This window comes from Stomoxys calcitrans, chromosome 5, assembly GCF_963082655.1.
Source record: "Stomoxys calcitrans chromosome 5, idStoCalc2.1, whole genome shotgun sequence".
Lineage (NCBI taxonomy): Eukaryota > Metazoa > Arthropoda > Insecta > Diptera > Muscidae > Stomoxys > Stomoxys calcitrans.
Genome location: NC_081556.1, coordinates 161,616,971 through 161,633,595, shown reverse-complemented (window position 1 = coordinate 161,633,595; position 16,625 = coordinate 161,616,971). Strand labels below are relative to the sequence as shown.

At 38.4% G+C, this 16,625-nt stretch overlaps 1 protein-coding gene across 14 annotated transcripts in view; it reads right to left on the bottom strand.

Annotated features, from left to right (window-relative positions):
- Window positions 1-787: 787 nt before the first annotated feature.
- Window positions 788-16,625, bottom strand: part of LOC106084576 (kinesin-like protein KIF13B) — a 35,612-nt gene continuing 19,774 nt past the window's right edge. For 8 of the 14 annotated variants that reach the window (XM_059370328.1, XM_059370324.1, XM_059370322.1 and 5 more), the window contains 14 exons: window positions 16,274-16,588; window positions 16,042-16,188; window positions 15,493-15,534; window positions 13,728-15,390; window positions 13,497-13,642; window positions 12,914-12,943; window positions 12,604-12,706; window positions 12,420-12,524; window positions 7,913-7,975; window positions 7,475-7,815; window positions 7,335-7,407; window positions 6,595-7,272; window positions 1,325-1,624; window positions 788-1,266 (listed from right to left, as the gene is read on the bottom strand). In XM_059370328.1, coding sequence (XP_059226311.1) covers window positions 1,184-1,266; window positions 1,325-1,624; window positions 6,595-7,272; window positions 7,335-7,407; window positions 7,475-7,815; window positions 7,913-7,975; window positions 12,420-12,524; window positions 12,604-12,706; window positions 12,914-12,943; window positions 13,497-13,642; window positions 13,728-15,390; window positions 15,493-15,534; window positions 16,042-16,188; window positions 16,274-16,588 — 4,089 coding nt within the window. In that variant the 3' untranslated portion in view covers window positions 788-1,183. The remainder of the gene's footprint in view (window positions 1,267-1,324; window positions 1,625-6,594; window positions 7,273-7,334; window positions 7,408-7,474; window positions 7,816-7,912; window positions 7,976-12,419; window positions 12,525-12,603; window positions 12,707-12,913; window positions 12,944-13,496; window positions 13,643-13,727; window positions 15,391-15,492; window positions 15,535-16,041; window positions 16,189-16,273; window positions 16,589-16,625) is intronic. The other 6 variants (XM_013248374.2, XM_059370329.1, XM_013248375.2 and 3 more) reach the window with 6 other exon arrangements.

Here is a 16,625-nt window from a genome sequence, read left to right as displayed (position 1 = left end):
TCAACACTTAACACACTTACTATTCTTACAATATCCCAAGGGGAAGGGCACGTAAAAAAATTAAAAACTGACTGGCTAATTCGTTGCTTACTTCAAAAGAAAAAAAAAAACAGAACTATTAAAAATGGAATATAAAATAACACAAAATAAAAGCATCACAATGATCGTATGTAAGGTATAATTACATAAAGATTTTACAATATTCGGCATAAGAAATATGAAATACAAAAATTGTCTATAACTAAGAAATCGATTTTAAATTATGTTTTCTTTTTCTGCTATTGCTTGGTAGAAACACAAAAATGGAGGTATTTTTTTTTAACACACACATGTAAAAAATACATACAATAAAAATATGAAATATACAAATTTGGCTAATGTAAATGAAAAAAAAAAAATAAAAATGCACACTCGTAAATATTTTTACAATAAACGCGTGTTGGTGGGCATTGTAGGCCAACCAAAACGCCCAATTAAATGGAAACGAATAGTAAAACAAAAGGCTATTACACTATTAGGAGTACAAATAAGGGATTGGGTTAAATTGGACCTGGATATAGGTTGAGGACAGACAGGGGAGGGGGGGGGGGGGGGGGGGGGGGAGTTCACCTAGGCTAGCATAAACATATTTTACATACATCTGATTTAAAACCTAATACAAAACATAGATAAAAAGTCGATCTTTTCATTTGAAAGGAAGTAGATTTTAGATTTTGTTCTTTTTGAAAGCAAAACAATACTTAAAGATATATTGTTGTTGCTATTGTTGTTTTTGTTTATCGTTCACTTTTTGTTTTTTGTTTGTTTGTTTTATTTTTGTTTTTGCTCGTGCGCGCATAGCTCGTGTTTGCATCGAACGACATTTTTAAGTTGGCAAACAAGGCCTTCAAAATGCCGTTGAGCGTCGATTATATTTTTTCGTATTGGTAGTAATGTTCGCATCGTTTGTTGGCATACGCATTATAGAACAAGTGCGCTTGGTGGAAATTTGAGTTCTTTCCATTGCAGCTGCTGAATCAGACGTCATTAGAACAGACATAGTTCTCTGTGTGAGTGGGAGTTGCTTTTTATTTGGCACGGATAATCCATTTGGTGTTATTATTGACGCGGTCGTATTCTGCCTTGCATTTGTTGTTGTTGTAGTTGCCCACCTTTGCATTTGATGCGAACATTTCGGAAATAATCATTTGCGCCCGCCGGCTCCACTCAATGAACTCAAAGCCTCACCGCGGCTCTTAGAACGTGGTAGAGGATTCTCTACGGAGGCTATTAAATATACAACCAATAAAAAAGGATTCGCCACCATATGGTTCTTCTGACTTACCTTTGCTTGTCTTTTCTGCCTTATATGCTCTCATTGCTTTGCCACGCTTGTCCAATATCAGTTTGTCAAATCGGACAAAGATGCCATGCTTAGGTTTGCATTGGAAATACTGAATTCCCTGAACTGTGCCATCGTTTTTACCAGTCGGTGTGTCAAGTTCAACACCAATCCATGTGCCGGCCTGAAAATGTGTTGTACCAACATAACTTATCACGCCGCTGGTGTTATATGGTCTTATTAAGACTGATTCTCCCACTACAACCCAATCGGGTAGGGTAATATCGACATGTTTAGATTCGTCTGAAAGAGAGCAAAAGTTCAAATGCTTTTAAATGAATGCATATTTGCGATAAGGGCTATTTGAAATAAAGCTAAACTATGATCATAACGTAGACTTATAGCACCATCTGTCAAACAGATATGTAATGACATGCTAAACATCAACCCCCCTATAGCTTCGGCAAGAACCCTTTATGAACGAAACGGATTGCAAACTGTAATAGCCGAGTTCCCAAATGAAAATGCAGTAGTTGAGGTTCTGAAAAATACTAAAGCTTTAGCAGGGTCTGCAATCTCAATTGAAAGAGATCTGAACCCTAGAAGGCAGAGAAACAAGATAGCTATGCTGCTCATAAGAAAGTCAATTCTCGAAGAATCAAGAAAACATAAAATCGTAGTTAGAGATGATAAATTAAACATCAATAACAAGTGGTTCTATTGGAACAGCGAAAGAAAATTAATGTGTGGGCGAGAAGAGGGGGAGTCCGTATTAAAAGAATTATATGGGAATGAACTGACAACAGCATTCTACAATAATATTTTTGAAAAAATTGCGTCAAAAAACTAGATGATCTCCAAGGGAGACAAAGCTCAAAGAAAAAACAAAATAATATGGAAATTAAAATTATATCGTACAATGTAAACGGAGTATCAAATAAATATTTGTTCCCTAATTTTTTTAACTATCTAAAGGAGTTTGAAATCATTATCCTCATAGAAACACATATCACAGCACAAAAAAGATCTCAAACCGAAAAATACTTCCCCGAGTATGAAATATATTGGGTAGATGCCATAAAAATAAATAGATTTGGTCGTGCTATCGGCGGAGTATTCGTAGGAGTGAAAAAATCTTTAAATAAAGCAGGCATAAAGCATACATTTATTCTTAATCAGACACTCTGTGGATTACAGATTATAACAGAAAATTTTCAACTGTTGATAGTTCCACTCTATATAAGGGGCTCAGACTGGATACGAGAGTTTGCCCTAGCAAAATTGTTCATGGAAGAAATGAAATGCGAAAACCTTATAGTGCTAGGTGATATAAACGTTAGAATAGGCGAATCACAACAAGGCATTGTTGATCTATATAGAGATTCGTTCCACGCATGTACTGGGCCGAGAAAGTCTAAAGATAAAGAATTAAATACGAATGGACGAAGGTATATCGACTACTGCAATGAACATAACCTGGTAATTCTAAATGGCCAAACATTAGGAGATGAGGACGGTAATTTTACATATTTGAGCAACACCGGAACCTCAGTAAATGATATATGCTCAGTATCCATAAACATGCTTCAATATGTGGAAAGCTTCAAGGTGGTAGACAAAATCTGGTCAGATCATTTGCCAATAACTCTTAACCTAAAGCTAAACAACACAGTAGTCCCACAAAATAGGCTCAATTTACTACCGAAGCTGCATTGGAAAGATAGTCATAAATTGCAATACCAGGAAAACCTCACCGCTAATCTGAGCTTACAATTAATGTCCAACAATATAACATGTCTCAAGCACATGACAAATACAATTGTTGCATCGGCAGTTCAGCAAAACAAAGCGCAGCAGTACGTACCACAGAAAAAGTGGTTTAATGATAGATGCTACTGGGCAAGAAGGAAAACATTTGAAATCTTATCGAAATTTCGGAAATCATCGTCGGAAACAGATAGACAGGCATATTTGAGCGCAAAAAAAAGATATAAGGACATTTGCGAAGTATCTAAAAGAATGTACTACGCCAATATCTCTGAGAAACTAAATAATACATCGAATGCAAAAGAATGGTGGAGTTTAGTAAGAGAGTTAAATGGCCAGGACTTTCGTATCAGTCATACTTTATCCGCAGAGATACTTAGAACCCATTTTATGGAACTGCTCAGGCAGGAACAATCGTCTTTGAGAGTTCATTACGCACCTGCACTGATCGTAAACGACATTCTAGATAAAGACATAACATTAGAGGAAATTAAGTATACCCTTGCCAAAACAAAACCGAACAAGGCGCCAGGTGAAGACCGAATTCCCTATGAATTCTATTCAAATGCTACTGATGAATTCCTGACCCAGCTTGCAGCAATTTTCAACAAGATCTACACCGAGGGCAAAATTGAGGAAGAATTTCAGAAAACAGTTATATTCCCTATTCATAAAAAAGGCAGACTCGATGATGCATCGAATTATAGAGGTATATCCTTTATGAATTCCGTGGCTAAAATATTCATGGGTGTACTAAATGATAGACTGGGACAATGGGTTGAAGAAAACAATATATTGGTTGAATTCCAGGCAGGTTTTCGAAAAAACTATTCTACGGTGGACAATATATATAATTTAGCTTCGATGGTCAATATCAAGCTGGCGGAAAAGAAGAAGGTTTACGCGTTTTTTGTAGATTTTCGAGCGGCATTTGACAAAATTTCACGAAACTTACTTTTCTACAAATTAAATCAGATTGGCATCTCTTTCAAATTTATAAAGATGATAGAAGCTGTCTATCAAAACACTCAGTCAGCAGTGTGGACTGGAGAAGAGCTGTCTGGTTATTTTGATACAGAATCTGGTGTAAAACAAGGGTGCTTACTATCGCCATTATTATTTTCTCTTTATATAAACGACTTAAGCGATGCACTGGAAGGAGGTGTAGATATAGAAGGCATAAACATAAAAACCCTGCTGTATGCTGACGACATAGTAATTTTAGCGGAGGATTCAACTACCCTGCAACAAATGATAGCAAACTTGGAAGAATTTTGTAAAAAATGGAGCTTAATAGTCAACACTGAGAAGTCTAAAATCATGGTATTCCGAAACGGGGGAAGACTATCACAGCAGGATAAATGGTTCTTCCATGCAGAACCATTAGAAGTGGTATCAGAATATAAGTACTTAGGGGTGGTACTAACGCCCAAAATGAAGTTCTTGAAGCATATTCAGTCCCGGACAACACAAGCTAAAAGTGCTATAAAAGCAACATGGAAAAACTTCTTAAAGAAAGACGAAATACCCCTGCAAGATAAATGGAACTTGTACATGGCGGTTTGCAGATCGGTACAGTCGTATGCAGCGCAGGTCTGGGGCTATGAATATTTTGAAGAAGTTGACCAATTGCAGCGTTTTTTCTTAAAAACTGTTCTTAATTTGCCAGACTCTACACCAAATTATGCTCTCTATATGGAAACAGACTTACAAGAAAGTCATTTATACACACTGGGACTGCATTTGAAGTATATATCTAGTACGCTGTACAGATATAAAAGGGATAGACTGCCGCATAAACTTACACTTATAATGGTCCAGAAACAAATATTTTGGGTGAAAGCTTTAAACGACATTCTAAATGAGCTGGATATGCAACCATTGGTTGGAAATATAACGCAAGGTGAATGGAACAGTATGACTAATTCCATCATAGATTCACTATCGCAAGCTAACAAGCAAAGATTGCTGCAGAAAGCTTTACAAAGCAGGTCACGGTTTTATAAAAACCTGGATTTCACAAGAGGGTGTTTGTACCTAAATGGCGAATATAAAGTTAAGGACATTACGTGGATATTTAAAGCACGGGTCGATTTGATATACCTCAATGCTAATCAAAGAGGCTTAAATTTGGTTGACAACGATTTGTGCACGCTATGCAATTTGAGGGAGAGAGAGACAATATACCATTTTCTTGCCGTATGTCCCATACTAAGAAGCCAACGCATGCTTTTCTTTCACAGGCCGACGCTGACAGAACCTGAATTAATTAGCATCTTAGATGGAAGAGAGGTAGCAGACTGGGATAATCTTATAAAATATACCAAAAATGCCTTACAATACCGAAAGCTAATATTAACCGAGTACGCCTAATACTATTAAGCATAGACTAAAATGTCCCTTAAACACAGCTTTGAAAATGTTTCTTTAAATCCGGCTGACGACTTGAAGTCATAGCCGTAAATCTTTATTTTGATGGATTAACTCTGAAATACGCTAATATATTGCTTTTATTTTATTTTAAGTTTATTTAGACATTATTGTATTGAAAAAGAAAATAATGAAAATAAAGATTACTACTACTACTACTACTACTACTACCATCTGTCCTAATTGTAACAAAATCGGGTGAAAAACAAGTGACCATCTAACGCAAACCTGTACAGTCCATATTAACAAGGTTCAGTGGGGGCCTGTAAGCCGGGCCTATATCAAGAAACATAATCTAATAGGCACACTATTCGGTTCAACACTAGATGACTTATCGTTTAAGGGCGGTTTGATAAAGGTTGTAGGGCGGCTTGTTAAAGGTGACTACAAAGATGATGTCGTGTCGTTGAAGTTAAAAGTTAAAGTTTTAACTTAATATATGATAATATGATGGATTTATCATATGATGGTGGACTCCTTTGTAGTGTGTCTCATTCACACCAGAGAAAGTGTCTCATTCACACCAGAGAAAGTAGCATTTGAGAAAGTGAAGTAACATTTGCCAGAGCTTAAGAGAGTCCAAGCAATTAACTGACATTGTATGATGTGGCAGTGAACAGTGGGACCTCATTGTTTTCATTTATCCTAAAATTTTTTTACGAATGGCGTTTTAAAGAACATCCGGAAAACGTCGGATCAATTAAAAGGAGCGTCCATCAAGTTTAAGCTGATTAGGAATCTCCTTTTTATAACCGCGTCCGAATGACGTGACGCAGTACGACACCTCTGTGGAGAGAAGTTTTCACAAGGCACAGTACCTCACAAATGTCGCCTGCATTAGGAGGAGATAACAACCTCTGAAAAAATTTCTTTCCATGTTTTCGCGAATGGCATAGTATCTGGCATATGTAGCCAACTATTAGGAGGGGATAACTAGTTCTGAGAATTTTTTTCTGAAAAGTATCGTCAGGATTCGTTCAGCGTAATAGGCGGAAAAGCTAACCCCTACGGTGGCCTCCTTCAATAAAGTAAATATGAAGTAGAAATTAGACTCTGTTGTTGGTACATTGACTTACCATCGATTTCCATGCTGGCACTCATGGAAGTGACATTGAGATAATCATTGGTTGTATTGGCCAATCCTTCCATTTTGGCTATCGAAGTTCGGTGCAAAGTATTTGTGCGATTGTTGTTAAAAGTTGTAGCATTAGTTACCGTGTGGTGTGGTGCATCGTTCCCATTACTACCACCACCTTGTGGAGGGGTTTTTTTTCTACGCACAACTTTTCCAGCTGGAAATTGTGTTTTTACAACACCGGTTCCCTCAAAGGATTCATTTCCATTGTTACTATCGGCGTTGTAGGAAAAACTGCTCCCATTGTTGTTGTTATTGCTGTTGACTTCAGTTTGATTTGTAATGCAATTGTTATTCAACGTTTCTGCGGCATTTTCATTTTGGCAATCCCCTTTAGCATCCTGTTCCATTTCAATTGTTTCCAAATGGGGATATGATTGAGGCATTTCATTCTGTTTCAGGCTACTGCTGACACTTACTTCTTCTTTTTTTGGCATCTGGTTTGGGGCATGTGTATCGTCTATGGCCTGCTGCTTTGGTCTCAGCTGGTTGCTTGGCGATGTCGTATCAATTGATTTACTGCTACCAGTAGATTGATTTGGCATATCTTTTAAGAATGGATTGATTCGGTGTGTTGTAGCACGGTTGGGCGGCGAATTCGAATTAATGCGATCAAAATCTTTGACAAAAAACAAAGGTAAAGGTAAAGCTTACTATATTAGGCATTTTTTCATTTGGTACCTGTTGTCTCGTCAATGCTCATCGATCGCATTGACGCAATATCATCGTTGGTAAGATTTGTACATGATACGGCCTAAAAAGAAGAAGGAAAACATTTTTCCTCATATGCTAAAACGCTTATATTCGAAGGATTATCTCACCTGCGACCCATATCCACTTGACGTGGATGAACTCATGCTCGGTGTGGCCAAGCCGGTCAGGTGTTTCAGATTTGTGTTCACATTCGAGGTATAGCTCAAATAGCTATGGCTTGAATTTGAGCCAACGTCCATAAACGAGTCCATCGTCTTCGAGGATGTTAGGCGTGAACGGGGTGCCTGATAGCTATTGCTGCGACTTTTATCCAAATCATATTCGTTGTTGTACTCAGAGTCGCTGTAACTGTCTTCGGGCTCTTCGGCAAGCGAGCGATGACCTCCTAAAGGCTCCTCGTGCAGTGTTGTCATACGCATTCCCATCAACTTGCTTGTGGCTGGTGAAGCTAAAAAATTATATTTCAAAAAACAAATCGATTACATTCGTATCAATTCGTTCAGACGAATGACTATGAATTTCGAGAGATGTTCTGCTGCACCTACGTTTTGTTGGTTGTGTTCTTATCGAATTTGAATTTAAATTCAAATTTAAAAATGTTGGACGAGCTGCATTCCAAAATGGCCAGAATGAAACCATTGATGGTTTCAAGAACACGATTAGTATATATTGCTTATTTAGGATTATTTAAACAGTTACAGAATCTCAACTAAAAACTAAACGTAGGGGTGAATCTCTAAATAGTATGTAGTAAATTAATTTTACTCAGCATAAAAACTAAGAGCAAACATGTGCGCATTTGTTAAACAATCGTAATATGCTAAAAACTAATATGTGTGAATGTGGCTGTGTGCGTAGGAAGTCATGTTGGCAAATGGATGATACTAAAAGTCGCCCTGTGGTATCCATCGAGACTTTGAACAACTCCGTGTCATGTGGTTGATGAATCCATTAAAAAAAACTCGTCATGCATTACCTAGAAATGTTCAGTGTCTCCCAAAGCTGGCGATGAGTTTTAGTTGAGGCGATTTCAAAATTATCAACAAACACAACAAACATCTATGAACTAGAAAAGGAAAATACGATCGTGTCTAACTAGGATCTAAGATCTAGGCTTATGTACACAATAATACCAAAAAACAAGTAACAACACAGTGTAATCTTTTTAGATGTATGCAATTATGTAGCTCTAGAAGGCTATATGCTGAATGATGAGCAAATGAGCAGATGATAGATGGTGATAGTCGCTTGAATGGTGGATGGTTAAAGTTGAAGCATTGCCGATGAAGAATGGGACGAACTGAGATCTGATTTTTAGTTGTTTTATGAAACACAATAGTAACAACACAATACAAACATTGGGAACTAAATAAATGTAATAAGTTAACTAAATCCAAAGAAAGAGAGCGAGAGAGAGAGAGAGAGAGAGTGGAGGTGTTTTTCCCTTCGGACAGAACACAAGTATAGTACAACCAAACAAACTGAATATTAACAATATAATACTAGATATTTGTTAAGTGGGAGGGGGGGTGGACTATACTACGCCGCTGTTCCGATTTTTCCTTGAACACAAATTTGTGATTCCATAACATAACATTGTTGTTGACCGGTTGCCAAAGCGAAAAATCAGAACAGTTGCGATGCACGTACGAACAACGAGTATCTGAACTGCATTCGAAACCAAATCGCAGCGGGAACACTCGGGAGGCAGTGTCTCTCAAAACACAAAAAGAAACGGTTTCGTTTGTTAAGAGGTGTCAATTCTCCTTGTTTTTTTTTCTCTTTCGCAAATTGCAAGTCAAGTAAAAACAATTAAATCAAACTGTGTGGGTGTGTGTGTTTTCAAGAACAAATTACGAAACGAGCGTCTCTTAACACAAATGAACTAACGAAGAATGAAACCAAAATAGTCCAATAATTTACAATTCAGTGTTGTCAATAATAACTAATTTATCGATAATTTAGCATGTTTGTTGTTTTTTTAATATTTTGTTTTGCTTTGGAACATTTGCGTTTTTTTTTTTTCTAACAGTTGCATTTGTTTTAAAAGTCAAATCATCCTTTTTCTATTACCTGACAAATAGGAAGCTGTGACGATGGCGCATTGGTCGTGTTTTGAGAATTGAGAATATACAAAAATTATTCAAAAGACGATAACATTAAACAACAAAACACGCATACCAACAACAATGCCCTTAAAGTTTCAAGCATTCTTGTTGGATGGTGGTGTCGTTGTTGTACCGAGCCAAAGAAGTAGAAGAAAAAACAAACAATGGAAAAACGTCAACTAAATACGCGTAAACAGACAGACAGTTAAATCAGAATATAGAAAAAAAAAAAACAAAACTGCATTTATTATGTCAATGCACACGAGATGTGACAAAAATATGATGAATTTTATTGGTGATTGTTGATTGGAAAGTGTAGACTCATCATCGATATGCACTCCTCCACAATAAGACTTGAGAGATACAATGTTGGACCGCACCAGCCGGTTCCATGAAGAATGATGAAGAGGCAGAAAGATTAGAGATTTAAATGGTGAGGCTTAGGGTGTGTTGTGGCCGGCCTTACCGATGTGACCAAAAACTGATATAGTATTTGATGAGAACACAAGTTTGATGCATTAAGGAGTTGTTGTGGTGGTATGGTTGGGCTGGGGGTTGGGGGGTGGGTGATCTCTCGATAGACGATAGAGTGTGCAAATGTTCTATGATTGACTGTTGTTGTCGGTGACGCATGTGATACTTTGATTTCTTTGCCAAATTGTTTTTATAAAGAAATTACATTCAAATAAAGCTCAAAATTGCAACAAAGCGGAACGTTTCTCATTTCCCGAGCAATAGCTGTGGTGATATAAAAACACGGTTGCCTTCAGTTGTTGTTGTTGTTGTAAATAGGAAACAAAAGCTTAAGCATTTCTTATACGAAAATGTGTCTCATTGCTACTGCAATGAAACGTGTGGCAAAATGTGAAATGAATTAAAATAAAAAAGAGTAACTTAAAAAAAAAAACAGATTGCTCTCAGAGTGCATCAGGAGAAGAGAAAACTATTTCAGTTCAGGTTGCCAACTTCCTCATAGTTTTCAGAAGGAACTTCTATTCTAGGGAATATGTCAAACTAACTATGTTTACAATTCGAAATGAATTTAAGTAAAATAAAGATCAAATTTGTAGTTTGGTATCCAAAAGTTATGTACGTTCAAATCAAATCGGTTAGAATAGTGTTTAGGATTGTAATAAACGATTGATATAAATTTACACTTTGAGTCACGAATGTTCCATTTTTTCTTTGTTGCTAAATACGATTCTTTTAATGCTAGTGGAAGGTAAAATACCGCCCACGTTTTAGCAAAAAAAAGTTAAGACATTTTTCCAAAAAGGTTGGAAAGGAATATCCTAAAATTGTGAATGTGTGTGCGGATTGAGAGTACGGGAGTCAGAATGAAGTCGGGAAATTCTACCAAAGAATTTAACATCAAACCGATGGCTTTGGTCCAAGTACCAGTGACCCGACTAAAGAACAACAAGGCAGCAGGAGCCGACGGATTACCCGCTGAACTATTTAAGACCAGAGGCGACACGCTGATAAAGCATATGCATCAGCTGATCTCCGCAATCTGACTAGAAGAACGCATACCCGATGATTGGAACCTCTGCATACTATGTCCCGTACACAAGAAAGGAGATAAGGCGGAATGTGCCAACTACAGAGGAATCGTCTCCTCCCCATCGCATACAAGATAATCTCGAGCGTACTGTGTGAAATATTAAAACCTAAAGTCAATGAGATAATTGGGCCCCATCAATGCGGCTTTAGACCTGGTAAATCCACCCTGGACCAGATATTCACACTGCGCCAAATACTGAGAGAAAGATTCTTCGTAAAATATATGGACCAGTTAGCGATAATGGAGAATACAGGCGACGTATGAACCACGAGCTGTATGACGACGCTGGCATAGTTACACGCATCAAAATACAACGGCTGCGTTGGCTAGGTCATGTTGTCAGAATGGATGAAGAAGCTCCAGCAAAGAAGTCTTTTGAAAGCAAACACGGTGGTACACGAAAACCGGGAAGACCAAAAGCCCGACAGAAAGATCAAGATTTTGGAATCAGAGCAGATGATCGAGGCGCTACGTTCGGCTAGTGGAACAAATATTCTGTCATAGCCAATTAACATAAAAGTAAGTAATATATATATAGGTCTCCATATATGGCTGCTAAGGAAAGGGAATATTAAAATGCAGTGGATCCAGAAGAGTTCCAAACCGTGTGGTGCTCACACTCATCCCGGCACGGAAACCCGTTTTTTTCACGATTACTTTTTTGAAACACCATAAAAATCCCAATGAAATAATATCACCAAAATCGACTATTTAAAAAAGCAATGGTTAACATTTTTGATATTCATCGCAAAAAGGGAACATAGTACCCGCCTTTAACGAAAAGATGACTGAGGTGATTATTTAATGGTGTTTTCCAAATCCACTTAAACTTGGGACTACAAACTACATATGTATATGATGATACCATGGCACTCATATAACTTTTTTTATTTATTGGAAAACAAAAATTCAATTATTTATTTGAATTACATGCTTGCTTCAATTAGTATAATGCTAATGACGATGCCGCCGATGATGCTTCATCTTGCCATCGATACTTATCGACAATTTACGTTGAGAGAACACAATTATTTATTTTTCATATATTGTCTTCAGCCTATTTAACATTATTTGTCCTTGTTAACGTTATTTAACAAAGGTGGGATATCATTCGGGACTCAAAGGTTGATCAAAATATATATTTTTCTACGAAATTTGGTGTATAAAAGGTTATGGGTTGTCTTACTGCCTAAAAAATTCAACGCAATATGGAATGATGAATAAATCAAATACTCTATATGTTATGCTGGTGGTAACGGTTCGAAATATTGATGCAATTAAGTCAAAAGTTCTTATCAAAGAAAAAAAATGAAACAAATATGTAAATAATTTAAAGAAAACCAAAAAAGTTGTAAGAAAAGGAAAATGTACAGAACTCACCAATGCCAAAGGGTTTGCAAGGAGAATCGTCGTTGCTGCCCTTGCCGCCGAAACTGTGACGGGAACGTGTACTGAAATCTCGAATGCCAGAGGGCGTGGTTTGTGCTGCAAAGATTAGCAAGGAATTTACATATATTGGCTGAAACGGGGACATATGTACATCCACATTGTGTTGGACGCTTACCTTGAGGCATAAACTTCGAGCCCAATGATTGATTGAGGTCCACAAACGATTCGGATCGGCCTACATTTAACAAGGACTCCATTGAGGCGTCGAAGCCCATAATCTATTTGAAAACGAAACATGGGATGACTTAGTGAAATTTATTCTGGAACCTTGGACAAATGGTTGGGTTGTGAAAATGACACAAAAAGTAAACAATCCACATACACTTCCCCCAATTGGGGGAAATAAAAAGAGGAAATTAAAACGAAAACTCTAATTGATTGAAAGTAGATGAGCATATTTTCTACGTTACAATTGGAGTACTTACTGTTCCAGGATTGGGTGTTTCTTTAACCGCCTGATTGATCATTATTATACAAAGAATTTATAGTGCGGTGGTTTTTGGCAACGATATTAATGTGTATTAATAGTTTTGTTAATTTGGTCGATAGTAGTGGTGAGAGGTGGTGAATTTCAAAGATCGGATTAATGTTAATTTGGTTAATTGGTTGAGGCAGGTGGTGAATATTTTGTTTTGTTTTTTTTTTTTTTGCACCAATTGGACATATGCGTTTAAATACACACACACACACACACAACATACACATTGAATATTTTGGTCATGATTGAAGTGAAAGCACAAAAGAAGTGAGAGAAAGAATAATTTCAGAAAAATACAAAATTTAGAGTTTTAGTTTGTTCTTAAATATTCGACGGTACAAATTACAAAGAAGAAAAGCAAATGTAGATAGTATAGTGGTGAATACATTTCGATTTGATTGAATGTGTTCAAGCACAGATGGATGGCAGACGTATTTTCTCGCTCTAATCTGCGGCTACATTAAGACGACTCAGATATAATAAAGAATAACAAAAACCGTGTGGGCGTGAGGATATTGACGATACATTACCTGTGAGAAGTTGGGGACACTGACTGTCTTTCGGATCGACAGTGGCTGGCCATGGGCAGTCTCCAATTCCTTGACAGCAACGTTTTGTCGTAAGCGATCCAGAGTTAAAATACTCTCTACGGCTGACACTCCACGGGTATATTTCTCTGTAGTAGGGAAAAGAGAATAGGGGAAACACAAGAAAGTGTTACTATGCTGCGCACAAAGGGAGTACACATTTGGAAATTATACCTATATAGGTCTCGCCATCACTTGCCGAGCAATCATCGCCGCTTGCCGCAAGCTGTGCCAGTGACTCTCGATCTTCCAACTCTTCAGAGGCCTTTGGTATGTTGGAGACGACTTCGTATGTAACACCTGTGCTGGGAATGGCCGTGTCGATCCTCACAAGACGGAATTTCTTCAGACGATCCGTTATGCTGGGTCCCTTTTTAATGTTAATGCATAAACGCTTGCGTAATACCAAGTCCATGGGAGCGGGGTGAGAGAGACGAACAGTGGTTCGCAATATCAGATAGACTCTCTCATTTGCTTCAGTTACACGATTCAGTGCCGGGCTGTCGTGCATCGACGAGTCCCAACTCGAAATGGCACAAACGTCCTTGTCAAAATGCTGCAGAATCTGCAAGGTGTAAAACTTGTGTCCATGCTCCTTAGAGAGTATCGAGTTTATTCCGGCGATGGAGAACTCATCATTGGTGTTTTGGGCTGATAGATCGTCTGCGTTAAGATTGAGGAATAACACGGGCACATGGGGCTCCATTCCGGAGGGGGGGTCCCATGATGCCGGTGCCCCAGGTATACCAGAACCAGGCGCTGGTACTAATACTGCGTTACGTTCCTCCGTTAGCGACACCCACTGATGAACCAAACTCAACTCGCGGTCTCGCTCCTCGTCGGTTTTGTCTTCTTTTTTGATGAGTTTTTGGATTTGTTGATCTAAATATTGACGTCTTCTGCCTAAGGCTTCGCTCCATTTCTCTCGCAGTATAGTCAAGTCTTCCTCTTGATAGGAATCCAGAGCCCTCTGCAGGCGAGAGCGAACACTGACGCTTCCAATCGATATGTTTACAATAGACTGACAGATAATTGGTAGTGTTCCCGAGTTCTGTACTGGCTTAACTCGCACATGCACGCGTCTTTGTTGCCCCTGGCGTAGCTGATAAATACCGCCCGTGAGTACTTCGGTGCGATTGCTAACCTCAACCGGAGCATATTCGCCATTATCGTTCAGCTCGTGTATCTCCACCCACAATTCAATCTTCCGCGATAGTTCTGCCCAGCGGTCAACCAGGGATCTGGCTTTGGCCTGTTGTTGCTCAACTTCCCAACCTTTAGATTTGGAGAAGCCAGCACTTCTATGACCCCATACCTCGATGGAAAGAGCTCCTTCAATGCAATGCTCCAAGAATTCCTCGTTTATCGTAACCGTAAAATCTTTAGTGTGTTCGAATTTGAATACCATGTTTTGGTCCCTTGGTGTCGTTTCTGCATTGATCACCGGAACGACGGTTTCCTGGTGGCCCCAAAATGTGTACTGGCAAAAGACAAAGTTTGAGAGAGACAAAGGCAAGCCCGAGGCGCATTTGATAGTAACTCGGCAAGTAATTTGATTAGCCATAGGATCTGGGGCATCTTCGTAGTCATCCCGCGAATCGGACGACGATTCGGATATTGATTCACACATACGATCCTGTGGCATTTGCCCGGCAATGCGATGAATTTCGACTTGAAGTCGGCCAGCAACTTCACCTTGTTGACTTATGATGGGCGTGTGGTAGTCAAGCTTAACGTCATGAAACAGTACCTCCAGGAATATATTGGCTACCCCAATGAGGTTGTGGTTTTCTTGTGATTCATAGAATGGATCTAACGATTTTGAGTTTTCATTTTCCTACAAAAATACAATAAAATTTTTTGTGAACACCATGAAATACCAATTTGGGCTTCTTAATTCACACAGTGCAGTGCTTATATTCGCTATGTGTACAATTACCTCGTCGGAATCTTCCTCATCTGAGAGTGTCTCAATGAGAGGCTTATATTGGCAAGATAAGGTGAGCAATGATTGAAAGAAAATGATTATTGATAAAATGTTAGTTTTGAGGATTTGTTTTCTATTTACAACAGGACGTTATAAGAGCTTCATAAAACACACACACACACACACATCATTGGACTTTCTCTTGATTTTAATCTCCGACAAATACGTATGTACTCGTAGAAACAGTGGGTTTTTTTTTGGAAAATGTCGCTCAGTCACGAGTTTTTTCCTGCATTTCATTTGACATTTCTCAACATCAGACTTAGTCAATTTAAACCATGAAAGATCACAATCGAACAACGCGTTAAAGTTATTCAAAATCAACATTGGCCCTTCAATTCAAACATGCTTTATTTTGAAACATGCAATGAATTCACTCTCTAAGTATTTGCGAAAAAAAATCATGGTTTTTTGTTCGTTTCAGTGGGGGTTATTTTGAAGCTCGGGAAATTCGAAATGTGATTTGTAAAGCGGTTAGCATTGCTCTCAGCATCAACTTACCAAGCCATTGAGAACGCGCTCTTTATGTTCTTGGTACATCTCACGCATATCAATCAGTTTATTTTCCAACTTCTCCATACTCCAAATTTGGCTTCCGGAGTTTGTCCTTTTCACTAGGATAGCTGGTTCACTTACGAAAGCTCCACGCTGAAATGAATAGTCAAACAAAAGTGTTTATCATAAAATAGATAGCACAAGTAATCAACAGAGGAGAGAGAGAGAGAGAGCATACCCTACGGTTAGGGCTGAGATTGGCCGGCGGTATTTGTAGTGTCACCGAAAATTTTGTCTTCTTTTCCATTTCCTCGGCAAGGAAGTTGGCCTCTTGCACCAAAGCGTTCGCCCGCATTATGTCGTTTTTCAACTGCCCCAACGAACGTTTAAACATCTCATCGCGCTCTTGAGCCCACTTTTCCACTCGCATTTGCGACGTCGGTGTATTAGGAGTAATTTTACCCAAACGCAGGGGATCATAAGGCGTATAAGGAGCGTAAGGTGTGCTGGGCGACAGTATATTGCGTAGCTGTTGAAATTGGCGTTCGTACTCCTATGCAAAAAGAAGTCATTATTAGCGAAAATTATGA